Source organism: Pithys albifrons, chromosome 2, assembly GCF_047495875.1.
Source record: "Pithys albifrons albifrons isolate INPA30051 chromosome 2, PitAlb_v1, whole genome shotgun sequence".
Lineage (NCBI taxonomy): Eukaryota > Metazoa > Chordata > Aves > Passeriformes > Thamnophilidae > Pithys > Pithys albifrons.
Genome location: NC_092459.1, coordinates 78593687 through 78617415, shown reverse-complemented (window position 1 = coordinate 78617415; position 23729 = coordinate 78593687). Strand labels below are relative to the sequence as shown.

General features: G+C 36.6%; 1 protein-coding gene across 1 annotated transcript; it reads right to left on the bottom strand.

Moving 5' to 3' along the window:
• Positions 1-5140: 5140 nt before the first annotated feature.
• On the bottom strand, positions 5141-7227 carry CHRM3 (cholinergic receptor muscarinic 3). Its single transcript, XM_071547999.1, has one exon. The coding sequence runs from the start codon at positions 7210-7212 to the stop codon at positions 5410-5412; it is 1803 nt and encodes a 600-aa protein (XP_071404100.1). The 5' UTR covers positions 7213-7227; the 3' UTR covers positions 5141-5409.
• Between the last annotated feature and the right edge of the window lie 16502 nt (positions 7228-23729).

The following is a 23729-nucleotide window of genomic DNA, read 5'->3' as shown; positions in this document are numbered from 1 at the left end:
GTTGGAATAGGCTATAAAATAAGTAGCACTTTTCTTAATGTTTTCCCATGTTACTCTTTCAATTTTTCAATCCCTGACAGGACTGACTGAAACTCTCCTGAGTAATTTAAATATCTAAAATTTAGCAAAAAGTCCTCAAGCATAGCTAGGAAGGTCTCTGGAAATAATTACAATGATATTTCTTGAGAAAAAAAATACACTGTATGTTATATTTTGCATGTACAATGTAGGCTATGAAGAGTAGTCAAATTCTGAACGTCAGTATGGCACAGCTAATGAGTTTGCCATTTAAGACTGTGAAGAACTCTCATTGACATCAAATACTGTGATGGTTGCACTGCCACAGCGTATGAAATTAAATAACCAGAGTGTATAATTCCAAACGTTCCTATTCATACTCAACTTGCTTCCAACAAATAGCATGACTAGATTATCTATGCCCTTACATTAAAAGCTGAAGTAGAAAAATGCCCAAGTATCAGACATTACAAATTAGTATTTCCCCAATATCCATCTGGCAAGTCCTAAAAGTAGAAGTAGAAAAGTGCAGAACCTACAAATGATCTATGCCTGGTACAAGGAAGAACATTCTAATTAAACAAGTTTTTTAATTTTGTGAAAAGCTGAATGTCATACCTGCTTTAGCTAAGCTCCAAATAGAAGTGCTTGGGTATCATGGGAGTGCAGTGCATGAGAGAGAAAAGGCAGCTATCATTATGAACACCTCAGCTCCACCAGACATCACTACATACCCTTTGGGCTAACAAGAAGCAGGCAACAAATATGTACCACTTTGATCTGCTCACAGAAGCCAGTGCAGTGGTATTTGCATGGGTAAATACATAAAAGATAAAAAGAATACATAAAACAGAAAACCACAGAAGCTGGAAGCAAGTTGTGAAAAGAGACAGTAAATTTGCACTGGTCAAACAATATTCAGTTACCACAATAAGTATGTACTTTTTAAAAACTTCCAAATGCATTAAAATACAGGATGATTCATGAACTGGGTGAAGTTTAAGCTGATGGGGGCTTGGCAGAACATCCTTAGGGAGTGGAGATCCCCAGGAGTTGCAAAGAAGATAAGGCTTTATGAACAACCAACTTGTGGCAAAGACCATTTCTGCCAGTAAGGACCTGGAATGCGTAAATCCTGCTCCAGTTCTTTTTGATGTATCTTATAGATCTTTAGAAAAGAAAGGATCAGACCTCAACAATACAACTGTTGGAATTAGTAAAGTGCCTTCTGATAGTATTAGACTGGAAAAATTTGCATAGGGAGACTGTGAAAGGAAAGAAAAAGCCTGGTACCAAGAGAAGCTTGTAGAGCATATTTTAGGAAAAGTATCTAGGAGCCATTTGGAGAAGAATCAGGGTTTAGAATATGAAATATAAATTTGAACAGGGATGCATGGTCAGATGGGCAAGGGGTAAGTGAAAATCAGGTCATAAATATGTTAGAATGACACTCCATGACCATCCCTACCATATACATTGTAGCATGATGATAACTGTGTCTTCAAAAGTACTGATGCTGCTGATCAGGTAAAAAAAAAAGTTTCCTTTTCCTCTGATGTTTGCACTCTTTAGAGGCAAAGCAAGTGTACTTTGGGGCTTGTATTCACTTCTTACATATACAAGGTTGACAATGAACCAAGATTTTTTAGCATATTCTTGCAGAAGAAATTAAGGAAATAAAATAATCAAGACAGCAAAATAAGAAAGTGAAGTACATAATTGAGAAAGGTCACCAACTGTCTCAGAACATCTGTGCAGGTATCCTTATAAAACTGCCAGCATCCTTAAGGCCATTTATTGTTTAAGTTACCCAAATCCACAAGTTTAGATCCTGGGAAGGATTATTCAGGCCTTTCCTGTATTTGTTTAGCTTTACAACAGTGCCACACTGACTTGCAATTTACCTTTACAAAAAATGTGTTACGCTGGAGTAGGAAAAAGTGCTTCATGCTCCAACCCCCTCTCCCTGAATCTTTGGATCAGACATTTCTCACTGTCTATACCAATACAAAAGCAACTAATTTCTATCACAACTTTACACTGAGAAAGCCAAGTATATACTTGAATGTATTTTGTTGTCTCTTCAGGGGCTGACAGCTACAAAGCTTTCTCCAGAACTACCCAAAGGCTCCTGTCTGGTTATTGCTTTTGATTTTTTGTTCCTCTTCATATCGAGTCTAATCTTGTATTATTATTGCAATTAATGGGGACTGGTGTCTGAAAATCCACCTTTTCATGTGAGGAGCTGTTTTGTCTGCTATCAGAGTGGTGCTTTCTATTGTGTTTCTGACTTAATTTTCCTCAAAACAGATAAAATATTGTATCATTTGTACTTCTTAAAAGTAATGCTGTGTCAAATTTACCTTCTGCTCTTGCATTGTTCTTCTGCAACCTATTGTGTGTGCCTATATTCATAAATAATATACCCACTTGTGCATACAGCCAAAATTTTTGTGTAGGCATGAGTTTGAAGCAAATGCAGAGACATAAAACACAAATTAACTTCATCCCCACAGTAGTTGTAACACAGCCAAATTCTTAATATTTTATAGTGCATATTCCATTAAATTCATAACTAAATTGATCTATGCTACAATATGTGTATACATCCACATTTTATGATGCCTGTAAATTAAAGCCTGTTCACACATCAAAAGACAGGTTGTTTATTTCTCTGTTTAAAACAATCCAAGGATTTAACTCTTCCTATTATGTAAACAGTGGTGACAGATGCTTTCAAGGAAGCTTAACTTCAATAAAAATAATAGTTTCCCATTGTAAAATCAATACTAATATACCACAAATCCCCCTGATGAACTCTGGTTTCCTTACATGCTCTCACATTTTGTGTATTAGGGGCACAGCACTACTCTAGATATCAGAATATAATAATATGGCAATATATATAGATATAGATAGATATTTAAATGTTAAAACATTTTTCAGGTCAACTTGAGTAATGAATATATTTCAAATATATGCTTCTTTCCATAAATAAAGGTCATTAATTTTCTTTGCAACATGGGTGCCTTATAAGATTTTGGTTCTATGTGTCTGGTAAAACAATTCTGGTATCTCTCGTTCAAAATGCACTTGTGACTAACAGAAGAAGCTTTAAACTTTTTTTCTGTTTTATATACTAAAATTGTAGTTGAGTTGTAATATTATTTATGTAATTACCTTAGAGTTGTTGTTTTAAACAATTCATACAAAAGAAAGATTTGTATTTCAAGAGTATTTGTTTTAGTGACAAGAAATCTAGGTATAATCTATTCATTTCTCAAGCAGACCTTTATGAATCACTTTAAAAGGACACTACAGCTGAAGACTGAAGAGCAATATTTATCAACATTAAATAAAACATTTCGTGAAATATGTATAAATATTTCTTCATATGAACATAACACAAAATTAAATAGTTCAGATACACAGACACCATTTAATATATTTCCACTGTTGTCAAAATCATCTGTAAACACCATCTCACACTGAATACAAAAGCAGCTTTAACATCAGTTCTGTGTTCACAACACTGATGCCCCTTTGTAAAATAAGATACTTGTTTTGTTTTATTTTCAGCAAAATAAGAGTCTAAGCAATAAAAAAAAAGTTTTGGTCAGTATGAAGGAGAATACAAAATAATCTTTCAACATGTAACTAAATCAGATTTAGAGCAACAGTTTAAAGTACAATCCTTTCCCCAGGGGACCTCTGACTTTTATATGTGACTTTTTATGTGGTGCAGACCACATCACAAATACCAGGAAATACTGGTTATGTCTAAGCTATAAATATTAAAGCCCTTTAAAAATTGTCTTTATCAAAAGTTGCCAGGTTACAAATTGGCAATATCACATTTTTCGCAACACCGAACAACCTGGCGTCAAGCAGATTTAGGTGCACTTCTCCTCATGATTTTTAAAACAGGTTCTGGAAAAGAAACACTTTTTAATGAGCATCCTTCATGTGCAAATATAAAGCATTTCTTTTAAACAAATCTTTTGCATCTGAAGATCACCTGGGCAGACAGTGCAAGCAGGGGGGCTCCACCAAGTTTTGTCAGAAAATTATAACTTGAATTTGCCTTGGAAGCCATACAGATACTGCGCATTGGATCAGAGCTGGCTCTGAGAATGGTGGGGCATCCAACTGATGTAACTCAGTACAAGGTGTTGCAGCACCTTTGTGTGCCTTGACAGCAGTGGAGCCTCCCCAATATGACGTGGGGCTTCTCCTGGTGATTGTGCCTGCCTGGCTTCCTTTGAGCATCCATACTGTGCAGCCCAGATTTGGGCTCTCATTATCCTACGCCTTACAAAAGATAACTTCATACTCTTCTCTGAATGTAGCTCTCAATTCCTTTCACCTTTCTATCTTTTAAAGATGTCTGATCACTTGTAGAGAGACACTCTGCTTAAGGTTTAGGTTTTACTGCGCATCTACCCAATTATACAACTCTGTAGACTGTTTGGCTCACAGGCTATGCTTTGGTTCTCTCCATTTGAAATGTGGACACCATATTTTGGTTCCAGAGATAAACTGGAGTTTCAGGTGTCAAATAATGAACTATATACTTATAACATGATTGGATGACTCCTTTTAAAGATTTCATTCTCATGTAATCATGATTAGGGGTCCTGTAAAACCTAGAACAATAAGTCACCTCTTTAGTGGTATATGTGTATTTTCGAGGTGTGAATGTATGTTACAGATACATACACTCTCACACACACATATATATAACATGAGCTGCACACACAGATACTTGGAAATCAGGAATCAAGGGTACAATTACCAATACACCAGAAGAGAAGTAGAAAGAAGCTCTACCTGGACAACAAGAAGCGAATTTTCAACCTATATAGTCTCTCAAATAATTTCATAATCCTGTTTCACTAGCTTGCTACATCTCTATGTAACTTGAACAGAAAGATGTTAGATTCATTAGAAACAGAAGAGATGGCCTAGCTAGATGTTCTTACCTGAGATCTCAGAGTTGTTTATAATCAAAGAGCTGGGCAGATAAGTAAAGGGATTATAATTGCTATACAGCTTCTTGCAAATTTGTAGGAAAACTGTATTAAATCTTTCATTCCTTAGTAAAAACATTGCAGTTTTTCATTTTTTGCTGAACACGCACTTAATTTTTATATTAAATTGGATTCATTGAAAGGATAAATAAGCCTGGCAGCTGCTTTCATGTCTTGATATTTAAATCATTGAATCAGCACCCTGGAACCACTCTCCCACCCCAACCCGTTTCATCTCATCCTTTACTATCCTGTCCCATCCTGCCCTGTCTCATGCCACCCTGTCCCATCCTATCCCATCCTATTCCATGCCATCTTCCTCCCTGCTTCATTGTTTTTTTGCAGTTTAAAAAATACTATTCTATGAAGCCTCTCTAGGGATTCGCTTATGAAAAATGACGGACTGCCTTTGCTGATACTGCTGTTTGCGTTGTTTCCTTTTGTCACACTGGCACAGCAGCAACATCTTGAAAGTGTTTCTGAATGTTTTGTTACACAGTGCATAGCACACGGGGTTTACTGTGCTATTAATGTAGCAAAGCCAATACCCCAGGTGCCAGAAAGTTTTGGGAATACATTTGCAAAAGGTGTTCACCAGAACCATGATGTTATATGGGGTCCAGGTAATGATGAAGGCAAACAAAATGGCACTGAGTGTCTGCGCCGCTTTCTTTTCTTTGATAAGTGACATTCGTTTTCGCTTTGTGATCTGACTTCTGGTCTTCAAGGCAAACTTTTTTGCCAGGGTTGCTTCCTTGAAGGACAAGGGCAAGGCTGCAGATGTCTTGGTCACTGACGAGATGCCATCAGAAGCTGTGGTCGTCTCTTCTGACTCTGGATCAATTGGAAGCTTAGAAAAGGTCTTTTGTAAATTTCCACCATCCTGAACACTTTTGGGAGGGTGCAATTTTTTTGGTTTCTTTTCCTTCGATTCTGTGTGGGATTTCTGCAATTCATCCCCTGACTCATGCAAATCTTCTGAGGAGGGTAGTTTTGTGGAATTGAGGATTGCACTGTGACCAGGAAGCTTCAGCACAATTGAATAGATGGCTCTGGTCTCTGCCGCAATGTCTTCTTCATCAGAGGAGGCTGAATTTTCAAGGGAGGCAGCAGCATCGTTGTTGTTCCAGCTGTCACTGCTGCTATGCTCTTGATCCCCTTGGTCTGTGTTGGGTTCCCAGCTCTTCATTGTGAGCCAGAAATGGCAGCGTCTGTATTTCTTTCGGGTGGAACGTTTCATGCTTTGCCGTTGCAGCTCGTAGCTGCTGCAGCTCCGGGAGCTGCCTGTCTGGTGTACAAAGCGTTCTGCCTCTCCTTCACTGCCCGAGGCCTGTAGCCCTGCTAACTCTTTGGTGCGTTTCTCCGTCTCCTTGTAGATCCTCCAATACAAAATACTCATAATGGTGACTGGCAAATAAAAGGCAGCTATGGCAGTGCCAAAAGTGATGACAGGTTCACTTAGAAACTGGATGAAACATTCATTAGGAGGCACAGTCCTCTCCCCAACAAAATATTGCCAAAACAAGATGGCTGGGGCCCAAAGAACAAAAGAGACGATCCATGCTAAACCAATCATCACCGCAGCCCTTTTGGTTGTTCGTTTGGCTCTGTATGTAAGTGGCCTAGTGATGGAAAAATACCTGTCAAAACTTATAACAAGGAGATTCATGACAGAGGCATTACTGGCAACATAGTCAATGGAGAGCCAAAGATCACAGGCTAAGCTTCCCAAAGCCCAGTGGTCCATGATGATGTATGTGGTATAAAGATTCATGGAAAGAACACCGATGATCAAATCTGCACAAGCAAGGCTCAACAAGAAGTAGTTGTTGACTGTTTTCAGTTGTTTGTTAACCTTAAACGAAACAATCACTAAGATGTTTCCTATGATGGTCACCAGAGCAAGGATCCCAGTGAGGAAAGCAATCAAAACTACTTGCCAGACAGTGTGTCCACCCAGAGGGTCTTTGCTTGTGGCATTTATGGTCATGTTTGTTGATTCTGCAGTGGAGAAGGGAAAACTCTCTGTGGTCTGAGGGAAATCATAGTTGCCAATGAGTGACGCTGCTTCCTCAAAAAGTTCTGGTCCGTGCAAATCTCTCTTCCAGAAGTCGCTCACATTTGAAAACAGAGGTGAGGCTGAACTGTTATTTTGCATGATCATTGTGGCTCTCTGACATAGTCTGCAGTGGAGAAAAACCAAACAAAAATCAAGTGAACAGGTGAAGATGGTAAATAGATAATCATCTTCATACTACATAAAGTCACTTTAGCACCCTGAGTGATGTCTTTAAAAGCCAAGCTGCCTGTCACGCATTCCAAATCAAATGTGTATGTGGTTGTACTCAGCTTCCAGACAGTGATTAATCTGACCTCTTTGTGTTAATCACATTGTGTTTCCTTATATATATTCAATCACAGAAGAACCAAAATCCCAGGAGAATTTGAACTCATGGTAGTATTAACATGCCCTCTAACTCCTAATTAAAACACTCCCTGATGGATCTGCCCTGAACTCAACAGCTCAAATATTCTCTATCCTGGAGCTAAATTCCAAACACATGCAGCCACAAATCATCCAAGCTCCAATCAATGCTGGTCCCCAGTGTTATTCTGGCACTAGCAAGACACAGCCCCAGCCTCTGCTGCCTTCAGCTGCAGCTGATGACAAACAAAATTATTGTTCTGCCTTTCCTTGAACTACAGAGATACAAGGCAGCATCACTTCACTATGTCAAGCTATTTTAACCTGTGAAGCTGCAAAGTTCTTCTCATTTTTATTTACATTTCAGCTACCTCATAAAGGTACTAAAATGTATCATTAGAACTTTTTGCAAGACACTAGTAATTTTTCATGTACATCTTTATCCTTGGACTAAGGATTTTGTATATCTAATGACTTCAAAATGTCTTTGGGGTAACATATGGTAATAATTCCTTTGAAACCATGGTCTCTGGAGTCAGGAAAACCTGTTTGGCAGGTGTATGTCAATGCAATCATTAAACACTATAGGAAAAGAGGAAAAAAGCATCAAAGAGATTAATAACTAAGCCTTACTACTGTTCTTGGAATACTATCATAAAATGAAGACATGCTCAGAATAGGACTTTGCATTTCCCTTATTTCATTAGCATCTGTGGTCAGCTGACTAGATTTATAGTAATAAATCAATTATATCATCAAGAAGCAAGAATTCTGATGAAAAAGTCCACCATCAACTGTAAATGTTGAACAGAATATTCGTTATCTAAATGTGAGTCCTTCCAGAGTCAATATATTATGGTGAGAGATAATAATGAGTACCACAATATACTGGTGATATATTTTTGGTGTTACACAAAAATATTTAACCAAAAGAGGTTTGGGGTTTTTTTATAATTAATTTCTAAATTCTGTTGTCCCTTGAACTGTACTTGGATTTTTTACCAAGCCATAAGACACTTCGTGATTTTAAATGGAGCAGTTTCTTTGACCTATCTAGTAAATAGACCAACAATTCCTGCCCTTCACTCAGGCACAATAAATAACACAAACCCCATACCTATTTTGAAATCTAGCATAAATGAGATATTAATATTTCTCCTTATTAATAGGAAGACGAAGTTACATTGGTGATGCCTTATCATAATCTAATTCAATCCACTTTTAATGCATTCATCATTGTATCACACAGAATATGAATTTAATAATAATAATAATGTGAAAATATTGCTCTGTTAAATCACACAGTAAAATTTTAAGTCCCTTTCTGATAGAAAGATTGAGAACTCAAAAGAACTCAACTTCTAAAAAGAAAAATGGTAGGATTTTTATAAACTGTAAATCAACATTGATAACTATGATTTTCTTGAAATCTAAATACATTGAAACTAAAATCATTTATAAAAAAATGACATTCCAAATTTTGTTTCTTTGCAAAGTTAATGGGAAAGAAATTGGCAGTTTTGCATAAAATTTCAGGGAAAAAAAACCCCAAAATTTGTCAAGCTGCTTCTCTAAATTGTTCAATATTTTATACTATTTTAATTGCTCCTTTCTTAAGAAAATCTAAATTAATTTTTCTGACACAATTTCACCATATCCTTGCCATCTATTAGATTATCTGTGGAACAGACCATGTTCCTTTTTTTCTACCTCAAGATATGTTACTTCTGACAATGGAGCTGCTATAGCACAGATCATCAAATATACAGCAACAATCACACTGTTTCACAGAATCTGAAAAAGTAGAATCTGCACTGTGTGAGAGAGAGGGACTCGTCTAAATTACAATAATGAAATAAAAGTCTGCAGAAAGTCCTTTGCAAAAAGGCAAGCAGAGGTCTGGATGAGAAGGATGCTCTCTTGTTTTGCATTCATACTCCCACAAGCTCTATTCCTTGCTTTGGCCAAAGATGACATCCACCTACACGTGATTCCATATATTCAAAAACTACCGATGAAGGCCTCTGGAAACCCAACGTTCAATAATGTTCTCCTTTCACAAAGATACTGGAGCAGTATCCAAGTTTGGCTTGCCCATTCCAAAGCATGAGTGAACAAAACACACAGTTCACTTGGGAACATTCACTTAAGCAAATGTTGGCAACGTCCTTGCCAGTTGTTTATGGGCCAGGGTGGTTACTCACAGTCATGAAAAAAATCTTTGACTCAAACAGGATTGCTGGAAACCATCCTTCTTGCAATGTTTTACTTAGGAAGCAGGCTTTTCTTTGCAGAACTGTCCGACAGGATGAGGTCAAAACCAGAATAGTATGATAGAGATCTCAAGTAATGATATTTGCTAAATATATGCCAGAAATGATTAATGTTATAGGGTGCAGACCTTCCTTCACTCACACTAGGGACAGAGAGCAGAGGATGCAAGCCAGAAAGCATCTGCTCTGCAGCCATAAATTTCTAAATCCTCTATAAAGTAACAGCCAGTATAGTCATGTATTGGTTGAGAAGTCTGACAGGTAAATTTAGATGATGATGAGATATCATTATGCTGCTTTTTCATTAAAAAAAAAAAAAGACAAGCTAGTATCTTCTAACACTCAAGAAAGGACCATGAAGAAGAGATAGATCTATATCTTCTATATTTATATCATCTATATTTGTATCTGTATCTAGATATATAGATACATACATATAAAGGAGATAAAACTTTCACTACAGGGTATAGAAAAAACCATAGAAGTGATGGTAGCAGTATTCCTAAGAAATAAAAATACTTAACAGTTTCATAGTGCTTTCCATTTTCACTGCATAACACAACCATGAACTAATCTGAGTGTTAGCCTTTGAAGTCCAAAACAAATACCACATAAAAGATACAAATAATATTGCAAAATTAATGTGCAAGTGCTACACTATCTACTGCTAAATCCGTAAAACAATTGTGAATTCTGTTTAATTGTAGACTTCAAAAGAGAGTTGCAATGTAAATTAACCAATAATTCCCTTCATGCTTTGAAAGACTCATGATGAAGCCTGAAAATATCATTATTCAGCTGCACTTTTTCAGATACTGAGCAAGTGCTGGAACCAAACCTTTATTTCTTACGTCAGTTCTTCAATCCCTGAACTTCTAAGTAACTTCTCTTAGTCATTATTTCAATGAAAACCTGAACAGTCCTTAGCAGTCCAGTAACTGAGGAAGAGGAGAAACTGAGAGCAACCCATCAACTGTCCCCTGCTGCCAAGTGCAATCCTGCATCTGGAACTTTTTTAACTCTTCAGGGAATAAACAGACGCCTAAACTCCCATTGACTGGACTATTTGATAAAATGGAAGTGCTAGCAGGATGATGAGTATAGTCTTTTGTTATCTTGCCTCTTCTACAAGCTCCTGTAACTGAACTGTTTAATTCAATAAAAAATGTATTAACCATATGTTCATCTGCAGAATAAAAAAATCACTACCACCACCACTATAACACACCAGATCAGCATAACCGGATTTTCTTGCTTTTAAGAAGTCAAGGCAAGCTATGTTGTCCATCAGTTTCCAAAGCTGTCATGCAGGCTTCTGTTTTCTATATAAGAAGAAGTGCTGAAGGGAAAGAGAGAGCGTTCTGCGTTTGACAAGACAGCATTGGGATCTGCAGTGCAGCTTGCCAGCACCTCCCCATCAAGACAAGCTCAAAGTCAGAATGATGTGCGACCAAGTGGGAAAGCAGCCACACATACCTTGGTAAAACAAACAGTGCAGCACTGCCTGAGTGAGGCAAACAAACCAAACTGTGAAATGATTATAGGTTTACATACCAGGATAAGAGTTTACAAATCACTGGTATGATACACTACATTACAATTTCAAGCCAGCAAGTAAGAAAGGAAACTTATAGCCCAAGAATATATAATTACGTACCTAAGATTACTGCAATGGTATTCCCTGTGGTTTTTAGTTTTTTTGTTCTTGTTTCTGTTTTTTAATAGGATCTTATGAAAGGTACAGGCCAGAGAACATGAGATGCAATGTACACTTCCCAGCATTATTCAGGAAAATTGTAGGCCCAGTACAGGCAATGGCTATACAGATTTTAACACACATCAATCCCAGTGTACCTCTGCTCCCTGCCCCACCAGAGGGAGTGAGATATTAGATATCCCACTAAGACCAGTTAGAAGGGAAAGAGAAAGCAGCTACAGAAATGGTCACTAGTTTCAATAAGTGGGTATAACCAAGCGTTAAAAGCATGCATTTTTTGAATAGTCTAATTTATTATGCATTGCTGTAAATAGAAACTAAAATAGAATAGAAAGTAGAAACACATTTTCAGTGCATTTATTTTCTCTCTGCTTATTTTATAATTCAGTGTTTTTGTGGATATTCCATATTTTACCACACTTTTTCTTTTTGTTAAACTCCTCTACTCATGAACAGAGAAGTCTGTTTTTCTTGCTGTCTGTAAAGAGCTCTAAGATGCATTTTCTGTGAAGTCAGACAGCACTCTATTGACTTGGCTATATGTGAGCTCAAAACCAGCAAGCCCTTATGGTTGAAGAATTTCACATCTCATCTGTTTACACAGACAAGAAAATCGCTTACTTTATTTTCCCATTTTCTTCTGCATTGCTATTATATACACATTAGGCTAAACAGCAGAGAACTCCATAAAGTAATTTATAAAAGTCTTTCTAACATAGAGAAATCAAGCCTTCAGAATCCTTAATAGAGTTACCTAAACTAATATATATGCTTTGTTCCAAAACTATTATTTGGTGAAATAAAACTACATATTTGAATTTGAAAGTCTCCTGTAAGTTATTTGCAGGATTAAATATACCAATGTTTCAAATCACACAAAGGACTTTTTTTTTTTTTTCAAAATACAATAAAGAATTACAAAAACTTGTCATGAAAAAAATGAAGATGGAAGCATTTACAGTTTTATGTTTATTATAGAGTAGCTCATATGACTTGAAGTTAGCAGAGCAGAAGGTGCAGGATTCCATATGAATGTTTATACGATAACATGAAGCAGTGTAATTATCAGGGAACAGGACCTCAGATTTACCATGAATTACTTACACTGACGATTAAATATATTACACTAAATATAGCTTTGCATCTTTGCAGAATGAGAATACAGAGCCATAGAAATCAATCTCATTATGAAATATCCTGGCCACTGTCTAGTATGTTCACAGTAGATACAAAAGACTTATAGTCATATAGTTTTATATATATTTACATATGCACATAAGAGTATATACATATAAATGTATGTCACATAAAATGTGACAAGTATGTGTATACATAGCTCCAGATGAAAGTATATGTGTGTAAACATATATGTATATAGACATACTTTTGTCACACTGTTCCAAATATTGCTATAAGGGAAGACCATCTCTCATTAATTAGCATGATACAGATAAAGCTCAGTCAAACATATTTCAGTAACACGTCAATCTAAGCTCTTCCATTTTGCATCCATAAATATGTTTTGTTTATGCCTACTAAAATTACCTAGATTAAATGTCAAAGCTTTAAAATAACTTTTGTGATTAATAAATTAATTTTACTTATTATTTGCTTACTCTGTTGCTGCTGTGTGAAGCCTAGCAGAATTAATTATATGATGGAGAATTAATTTCTCAATCAGATAATATTATTTCCACTATTTTGAAGAGTGCTTAGAGAACCTAATGCACAGAACCAAGCTACCTGATCCAACTCCCTTGCAGCCCTGCAGTCAGAAGGAGGGAGCTTCCCTTTTGGAAGGGAGAGGAAGAGGGGTGCTTCCCTAAAACATTCCTGCTGGGACACCTAAGGATGTAAGGAGTACCTGAGACTGCTTATCTGACTCAGACAGGAAATTTGCTGTCTAAAGCTGGGCTACGGGAATAGTCTCTTTCATGTCTTAATTTACCAGTTAGCTTTTGCCAAACATCTACCACCTCCTTCACCTGGACTGAAAGACTTCTGTTCATACTGCCCAGCTGTACCTGCAACATCCTCTGAGGACTTGCTTGCTTATGCTGTGTCTGCTTTTATAGTATGTGCTCTTTCAAACACCTTACTTCATGTAGTATGAACTCATCACTGAGGAGTTTTATATTATGCTAGTAATATAAGTTTTAATACTAATGTGTTTTAATGGCCAGTGATTTCAGTGGAAATATCTGCTTATTTACATGGACACAAAAGTAAGAATAAATACTGCATCACCACTAGACCAGAAAAAAACCCCAAATTTCATGTATGTTGCATCTGTCCAAAAACCCAGATGTGTATTTCTGTTCTCTTGCACTTAAGACTTCCATTAAGGATTGAATTTTTATACAAACTATATAACTCTCTTGCATAATTTTTCCAAGTATATAATATGTAACAAATACACATCCTAGTCTGCATAGCTAAAATGACAGTGATTTTCACAGATATAAACACTTGCTATGCTATTTATTATTTATTTAGTCTTTAGCTTCAGTGACCCAATACTCATCCACAACATGACTTTAGTTCCAAAATAATCCCATCTTGAAATCCTTTAAAATGTTTCCAGGGAGAAGTTGCAGAAATGAGCTACTGATCTGAGTAGTGATGTGGCCTAAGGGCAATGCAGGGTTTGGTATAGCAGCAGCAGACTTGCTGAAGGAAGGGTACTTTTCTTTTGCCAGCAAGGGCACTTAGTGGTTATTGCCCAAACAACGCATACACAACAAAGTGAAATCCTCAAAAGTCTGAGCTTGGATTTGTCTACAGTTTTCAAATCTTGAAAACCAGAGCAAATCACGTCTTGCATAATTAGGATTACAGTAAATATTGACTATCAGCTCAAACAGTTAAATCTACAAGGTGCATTTCTACAAAGAAAGGAAATTATTTAAATTTCAGGCAGTTTCTCTTTCAGAGAGCTTTATTAGAATTACAGTCCACCTGTCTAATTACTATTGCAGAAAACACATATGTGGCCTGAAATTACTAAGAATTACAAACAAATACTGAGAGTTTTACTCGCTTTAGGCGACCCACTGACTCTGCAGGTATCTGTAGACAGGAAGGTGGGGCCAAAGGGTTTGTTAGTACATTGAATTTAAATATGGTATTAAATTGAGATGAAAGAAAAATATACACCCTTCAATTAACTCCTTTATTTATGAGGGGTGCATATTTTTTTCCTTTGATTAAAAACTATCCATCTTAGAGACTTCATTTCAATATTTTATTATAAATGCACTTTTTAACAGAGTATTTATTAGTGTTTTTATTTATTATGATGTTGAATCAAAGCCATGATCTAAATTTTCAGCTATCTCTATATAAAATACTCTTCATTGACCCCACAGATAATTTGTCCAATAAGATATTTAAAATCTCATTAAAATGATCATGGGAAACAAAGTAATGGGAACTCTTAGAATTAACTACATGGTTCTCCCAGATGTTGCTAAACGTTAGAATACCTTGAACTCACATGGAAAAATATGTGTCTAGATAGAAAAAATTTCAAGCCTTCTAAGTGAACTTTTTCCTCTTTTACTGAAATGGCATCCTACTCTTTAAAAATAAGTATGTTTGAGCATATTAATATCAAGAAGAGCTGATTATCAATGCTAGATAAAACAAATAAATTTTATTATGCCTCTAATGCACTTCTAATTTTACTAATAGTTTTAGAAATACATTTAAATTCTGTATTTAATGTGAATATTAGCCTTCAAGCCTTTACAGGGAACAACAAACCTCATAAGCAGATCTCTCTACTGTCTTTAGCAGAACTGCTTTAAAACAAAGTAATCAATTGATTAGGCTTTAAAAATAAATACATTCTTGCTTTTTCTGTTTGCTTACTCCAGAATATGCCACCAGGAAAAACTGGAAAACAGTACAAACATTTTTAAAGTATCAAAGAAGTCAGAGAGCCTGGACACTGAGCTTCAAAGAAGCTCACCTGACACCTGACACACTTTTTTCAATTCTGTTTGTCTGCCAGAAGGAAATGAAATGGCAAAATGTCTGTCAAGCCTTGAAACCAGAAAATTGAAAATACTTTTTTCTGGAAACCCTTTTCATAGAGGGAAAATAAATAGCGAAACAAAAAAAAAAAAAAAAAAAGGAAAGAAAACCCTCAAACCACAGATCTTCTGCGTTTTCAAAATGCTATTTCTTTTTCTTTCGAAAGTTATTTCATTTTCTGTCAGCTTCAAGCGGAATCTTGTTTCTTTTGTGACAAACATTACTGAAAGAAGATGAGCTCCATTCCTTTGCTTATTTGGGGAATAAATCAAGAAATATTTGTGTTTACATCAAGGTCTGGCATAGAGCTACCCAAATCTCTGGTCCAGATATGTTTACCTTGTGTCAGGTCCTGTTACATGAAAGACCTCTAACATGCATCATTCAAATGTATTAACAACATGAGTTTAAAGTTCCCTACAGTCTCAGAGAATCTAAAAGGCTATAAATTGCACTACTGTTGATCACTGAATTTTCTACTGTAACAATGGCACTGCATACTGGTGCTACAGGAGCAGACTACCTACTATAGCTTTTGTTGATAACAAATATTGTGGCAACTTTACATAAGAGGCAATAAAGCAACTTGAACAATGTTCGGAAATGCTCTGTTAAGGGAAATTTATTGTTATTGGCTTTGGTGAGTGAGATATTATTGCTATCTGTTGCAGCAAACCCAACACTCCCACACTGGACAGATGGTTTCTTTAAAAAGCTGGAAGGAAAAACCCCAACATCTTGAGATGTTTAAGCCAGAGGAGGAAAATTACTAAGCAATAGATATTGGCTAATGAAATCTACATAGCTATTTGGATACCAACTATTTATATGGGAACAGAAAATTTATGAGAGAAACCATGTCAAAATGTTACGTTTTAACATAACATGCTGGTTATTATTTTTTATAAATAATGCCTTAGGGCATGCAATCTTAAAAACATTTAAAGCATTTTTGCTGGGTGCCAAGTGAAAATTGTCATAGTAGGTCAGAAAATTACAATTTTATTTAATTGTATTACAGAATGGAAATTGCTGCCATCTGAGATTTGGAGATATCTTTCCATACTGATAAGCATATGAAATGTGGTAGTAATTTACTGAAATGGATTTATTGCCAGGGAGGTAAAGAGCTCTGCATGTGCCCTTCTTATGAACTGTATTACTTTAATACAATTGCAAGCAAAATGCCATGCTATAATTGAAACTGAATATTTTTTATCTCAATGGAGCACTTTGGTAAAGAATCACGGGAAAAGGGAAAATACTTTTTGTTTCACCATGTCACTCGAAATATTTTTATAAATACTATGTTTCATTATTCACCAGCACATTTTAAGGCAATCTTCCCCTCTGTTTAAAAGTGCAGTTTAACACCCACTAGGTGGCACAATAGTTATTCAGAAGCAAAGGTCTGGACTTCGCAACAAAATCTTAACCAGCCTCTTCTAAAACCTTTGTCTTACACACTAAATTATATTGATTTCTTGATAGGGACAGCAGCTAAAAGAAATACATGCCATCCAAGTACTGGTCTGAATCAAACTAGCAACTAAATTACCAAAAAATGTGTTCTCTGCTGTAGTGTAACTTAAATTCTTTCTTTCCTGGCTTAGTCACATCGGCAACTCATAGTGAAATTCTGTAGATTAATCAAAACAGTCCATTCCAAATTCCAATCCCCTGTATGCATGCTGCCAGGAATTTGGAAAGTTTCCAGGAAATCAGTGGTAGCAGGCACTGTGGATTTTAATGCATGCAAGCAATTGTTCTTTAGTGAGATACAGACACGTAATCAAATAATGTTCCAATGCTATGCTGGGTTTTTTTTTTCAATTTTGTTTGCAGGGTTTGTGGCTTTCTTATTGTTGGTTGCTTTTTTGAGTTACAGAGAAAAGATATGTCCAAGTGGGCACGTCACTAAAATGGAGACATCTCCAATGAAAACAGACCTGACAGAGAAGGAGGAGGTGCTAATGAAAACTTTATTTTTAGTTATTTACATAAATGCCTGTTGGTAGCTTTCATGACAGGGTCCTCTTCCTACTAAGATTTCACTAGGTTTGCTTGAATATCTTATTTTCTACTTGAAATTTATCACAATATATATCAAGAGTTTGAGGGTTTTGAACTATAGGTTTAAAAAAAATCAGTGCTAATATAGAGAATACACATTCACAAAGCAATGATTTTAATCAGTGTGCAAAATGGCCTGCTCCGGCAAGTCATTGCAGTTGCACAGCAGAACACTGATTTCTTTAAGACCCTCTTGCCTGATGGTTGTAGAAGGTTTTTAATGAAGAAGGCACAAGGCTGAGGAGGGAAAAGGAAGGACTCAAGGTTAAGAAAGTTAAATGGGAAATTTAAGTGTATTCCTAATTCCATCACAGGATTTCCACACACTACAGGAGAACTGATGTATGCAGATCTTTAAAATAATATCACCTTACCTTGAAAGGTTAGTGCAAAGCTGAATTCAGCAATTCACAGGCATTCCTCAACTTTTGTATATGCATTTTTGTAAAATAAAAGATCTTGAACTAAATATTTGCAGGTTTTTGTCTGCATGATTCTAAAATGTTAAAATCATTCCATCAACAAAAAAGACCATTTTAAAGGTCAGCAACTATATATTCACCTATTACAGTACAAGCTTTCTATTCACTATCTAGCTAAGACAATCATAATACTTTGTGCTCCCTCTTTGTTGCTGTTTCTCAGGATTCATGCATTCTGTACGTGGTAAATAGAAAGACATGGAGATATAATTACATTAGCTGTAAAGGTTCATCTCTAAGTAAGAAGATTTTGCTTCTAAAATAAGAAAGTAAAGTGGACTCATGATTGTTTGCATTTGCTCTTTCAAGCCTATAAAACCTGCATTTTGAAAACCCACTACAGTCTAGGATAACCAACAAAAGACTTAAACTCAGGAGTCCTAGCTAAATTAGAAGGAAAATACTTCTCCTAGCTTTGATAGGGTTGCTCTAATAGGAAATATAATATGTTATTTCCAGAAAAGAAGTGGAAAGTTAGAAGAGTGAGAATCTGTACTTAGAAAAAATATCTCCTGTTCCAAAAGGTCAGAGGAATTTTAATGCTTAATTAAGAATAGGGATGCATGCTTCACATCATCTCATGAAGTCCTATTGCCCCAAAATAGAGGCAATAATGCTTCATTAAGTTTTTCCTTCTATTCATCTCTTATCTTTCTGCTGCCCCACTTTTACACTTTGGTTTGCCTGTGAGCTGTATTTCTAGGCTGCTATGAATCTATCTGACCAATTATTTTTTAGAATCAGGAAAGGATTATCTATTTTGCTGCCATTCAGGAGGGTATTTCGTTTGTTGTTCTTTTAACCTTGGCAGTCCTACAGGGATACATGTGGGTAAGAACTCCTAGGACTGAGAAGTCTTAATAAGGTAAGTATCTGCAGCAATCCATGGACAGACTCCAGAGAAGATAAAAGGATTTTGGATTTCTGCAGGTGGACATCAGAGCAAAGGACAAACTGAAACCTCAGTTCCTGCTATTGGTACTACCCTGCCCCATTGCAGGGTTAAAGGTTTACTGCAGAAAGGCCAGTGCAGGCTCTTTCTGTTGTTCTCCTGCAAGATCTGAGCAACAGCTCTGGGAGGTGTTTTAAGTTCACTATTACCACTTTGCAGGACTTGTGACCTAATTAGTATTCAGCAAGAAGCTTGTACTGCAGTGTCACTGTATTCTTCTAAAAGAACTGCCCTGTGGGCCAGGGGATATACTTTGGAGAGAAAAACGTGCATGCTGAGTTCTGTACCCAGGACTGGGGGACGAGGGGAAAAGTGGAATGGTCAGCACAAACTGCACATGCCTGCGAATGCTTCTTTGCTAAAAGCTCCTGGGGCCATGCATGAAATTTCACTGCACAAACAAAACTAATCTAGATAAAGATAAAATGTACACACAAATTATAGAACACAGTAAGAAGATGTATGAAGATGCAATGTTCTAACTCCTTACGGAAACCTGAAGTCAGCAGGGAAAGCAGCGAGCACATGCAGGTAATCATTTCTTTTAGGATAAGGATTCTTGTAACTTGAAGTAGCAAGAAAATCACTTGAACTAAAAAGACATTTCTATTAGCGGGAGCAGCAATTCTCTGCCATCAGTTCTCTCTCTTCGTATGGTAGCTCTCATAGCTTATTCTGAGAGAAAGCTATTACAAACAAACACAGCTATAGTCAGGAGAGGAGTCCAGATATAATGGAGTGAACAGGTCAAGAACAGCTGGGGCTTGTACCCCCTTTCTACAGATATGAACACCTTCAGCGATGAATTACTCCAAGTTAATCAAGAAAAAGAATTGACTTAAGAATGACTGGAAAAAATGCCTCTCCTGAAAAACTAAATTTTTGTTTCTTATGGCAGAAATTCAAAGTCAAAGAGGAGGAAGAGAAAAACAAGAGTTCTGCTAATAATACCAGAATTTTATAGAACGAAACAAGCCCACAGAGTTGTTTTGGCATATATTATAAGCAAATAATTGTCTTATTTCTCTTACGTGTGATAACAAAAATTCCAGATGACCTTAGTGAAGAGAAAGAAGACACACTGCCACCCAAACCTTCAGGAAACTCACACTTTTTATTGAACATATAAAATCACTCACCCACTTATATCAGTTTTATACCATTTCAGCTGAGACTGAGATCTTATCAAGCGGCTTGGCACAGAAGCATGAAGAACAGAGCCAAAAAGAGAGTCAGGTTTCCAGAGAGACCAGGTGTCACGGTGAAGCCAGTGAAGCTGCGAGCTGAAGCCAGGTGATGGCAGATAAACACGTGGGCTTCTGAGTCAAGTCTCTTCCTAGTGCTCCAGCTGCTGCAGACAAAGCATCTGAATGCATCCACCGTGCATGTTCCTGGAGTAGTCATTGCAGGGGAACTCTCTGATTTAGTAGAATTTTATGAAATAAAGGAGGCAGGGAAAACTCAAGCTCAATGAAGAAACAAGATATTAAAAATGATAAATGAGTAAAAGAAAGAAAATACATTTCCAAGCCTATCCTCGCATCAGTGAATGGAGTACCAACAACTCCTTGACTCCAGAGAGGCAGCCATCAGTGAAAGGGCATAAGGAAAATGCACTCTCTGGATTTACCTGTGCACACCTGAAATACAGGGGCAGAGGGCATGTGGAAGGAAACTGGGGTTGGCTCCTCAAGTGTCTTTCTGCTGAAACACCCTACCTTCTTTATCTCTTCTTTTTAAAGTGACATTTTTATTTTAGTGAGAACTAATAATTTTCATGGGTCAGTCCAGAAGTGATGCACAAGCCATGTAACAATGCTATTATGAAAGTGAACATGTAAATATTGGGGCAATATTTGAAAAACCTTGGTCTTCATGAAGTCAAACACAGTTGCAATGCAGTACTGGTAGGAATATCCAGGCAACACTGAACAGTGTAGGAATGTGCCTGAGCTGCCATATTTATTCAGAGTGTTTCTAGAAAAGTGGGCTTTGGGATTTTTGTAACCCTTAGTGCTACAAGGATTATACATCCTGAGTTCTCCTGTGCAATTTAATTTGCTGTTCTCAGATGTATGTGAGCAGTTAAAATAACATGTATCCCTAGTCCTTGGGAAGGAAGCAGTTTCTAGCATTTTTAGGTTTTGGTCCCAGAGAATTCTTGGTATTTCTTTCTAAAAATGTTAAAGAGACTTTTGAGGGCATAACCTACAATAAGATGCCGAAGTTCCACCAAAATTAAAAAACAATGTAAACTGAGTGTCCACTCTATCTCTGCCCTAATGGCTTATCTTGTCTTCATTATTGGTTATATTGCCAGCTTAGCTCTGTCCAAATTTTTACAATAGTATGAGTTTTCAAATATGTACTATGACAAGCTCACTCATATCAGATGGATGTACTGTTTTTCTGTGTAGCACAAGAAGACTAATTTGAATTTTTACCAGTAAGCTGAACAGCTGTGACTGGGAATGCAGGACCCATGTCACTGTAATATGGTCTGACCAGAGGGGACAATGACAAGGTGATGCAGGGGTGTAACTGCTGGAAGCAATGTATAAAGGAGTTTTCAAAGATGAGACAGCTCAGAATCCCTGTCATTCTCCTAAGTGGATCCACAATCACTGGCTGCTGGCTTCTTTCAGAGACTAAATACTTATACCAGGTCAACCTCTGCTTCCTATGATTGCAAAGCCAAAATAATGTTTCAGAGAGACATAAAACTGGAATTTTTTATCAAACTAATGTTAACAATTCTAAGCAAAGAGACAAGAAAGGACATTGCTCTGGTTCCTGAATACAATTTTTTTAAACAATAATATACATTACTTAACATCATTAAAACATGCATTATTTATTATTTTATTTACAATTTAAAGGTGCATTTGGTCCACATTAGGTCAGAATCAGCTTTTATATATATGTATACCTCAAGTACTGACAAACTCCATCATATTATTTGAAACACCATCAGGTAGAAAAAAATAAGTGCATCAGCCCAAGTAAAATGGCATATGAGGCTGTTTTATTATTAACTTTGTGCCTACACCACCGAGTATGAAGGATTTAATTGTATTGCTCTATCATCAATATAGCACACAGCAGGATTTTCTAGATTTTTTGCTGTATTTTGGGTTTCTTATCAACATGGTGTGGGATTTCCCTGTCATTCTCAATACTGTGTGCCAAATATACATTTTCTAACTAAATACTTAATGAAAATTAAACCACTGCTGTACTTATCCCATCACTGAAAAGTACATACTGACTTTCAACAAGTATTTAGCACCCAAAGTCTCCAGCTTTTCCAAAATCCAACCTCAGCAAATATGGCTTGATTTCAGAGATTCAGACTATCTGCATTTCTACTGAAATTAATGATTAATTATGAATTCATAGAGGAATTCGAAGATTTTGAAGGGAGTAATACTAATTTAACTATTGCCACTTCAGAATATTAATTGCTGACAAAGAATCGGTTAAGACTTTCAAATGGTGAAATTTTACCAGGAGGAACAGTTCTGAATCATAGTCACTCTGCTGTGTATTAATGTTTACCTTGCCTTTGGAAATAGGGAATAGTACTTAAGTCTCACCGTAGACTGTTTTGATCTCAGCTTGTTTTTCCAAGCGTCTCTCTGTTCCCATCAATCCCTCTCACTAATTCTTATTGCTGTTTCACAATTTTTACAGCTGAAAATGTATCCGCACAGTCAGTATCCTCCAAGCTCCACATTATTAATGAATACAAATAAGCTGCAACTCTTTAGGATTCATGTAAACCTATCAACATTCCTATGCTGGCTGTGCTTTCAACTGCAAGAGAAATGCTCCACATCTACAGCTGCAGCATATTAAAACTCAAAAATGAGGGTTTTGATGGCACTTGCACATTTCTGCCCTTTCATCTGTCCTTTATCACTCATTTACTCTTAGGAGGAAATGACTTTTCCTGCCAAGATAGAGGTAAATTGTGTCAGACAAGGGCAAATGAAAAAAAAAAGATTCATTAATGAACCAGAGGAAACAATTTCTGAGATGCAAACTGTCAGCAAAAATGAGTTTCTACTGTTTCACTCCTGTGACCTTATTCAAAAAGGCATAATGTACCACCTATTTTTTGCTATTAGAAATAATTTCCAAATGATAGGACCTAGATGAATGAATGTTTCACTAGTCTCTCTATTCATCAGTACTTGTTTTTCTCTCATAAAAATGGGGAAAAGGTTTTCTGAGAAGGTGAAACAAAAATGTGTGCTTTACTTGTAAAAATGTGAGAGTTGGAAAATAATAAATGCCAAAGTAACAGAAATTAATTCCAATGCCCTTAATTCCAATGTTCCAAGATTTCACACTGCACTTATTTCAACACACTGCAATTTCAATAACTTATTTTCCATTTGAGTCATGTAGCACATTTGCAAAGCTTCTCATCTCTCTTAGTTTGGGAGGGAGAGAGGGGAAGGAGGGGGGAGGGAGGGAGTCTGTATCACAATGTAAGTCTCAGTAACAGCCCTCACAATACAACAGGTCAGAGTTCACTGGACTGCCAGTATTTGCTAGGTTTTTTCATTTATTCATTGAGACTTCTGGGCAGAAATCAAGCCAATCAGAAGAACAGGAGATGAAATCTGGAAGATGTGAACCTGAGTAACCAAATCTCAGTTGATTACACTTAGAATGCCTTACTCCAGTCAAAGGCAGGGAGAATCAGTCATAAT

Bases quoted from the DNA above. Each gene is read 5' to 3' on its own strand.
- CHRM3 (XM_071547999.1), bottom strand. From the start codon at position 7,212: ATGATCATGCAAAATAACAGTTCAGCCTCACCTCTGTTTTCAAATGTG.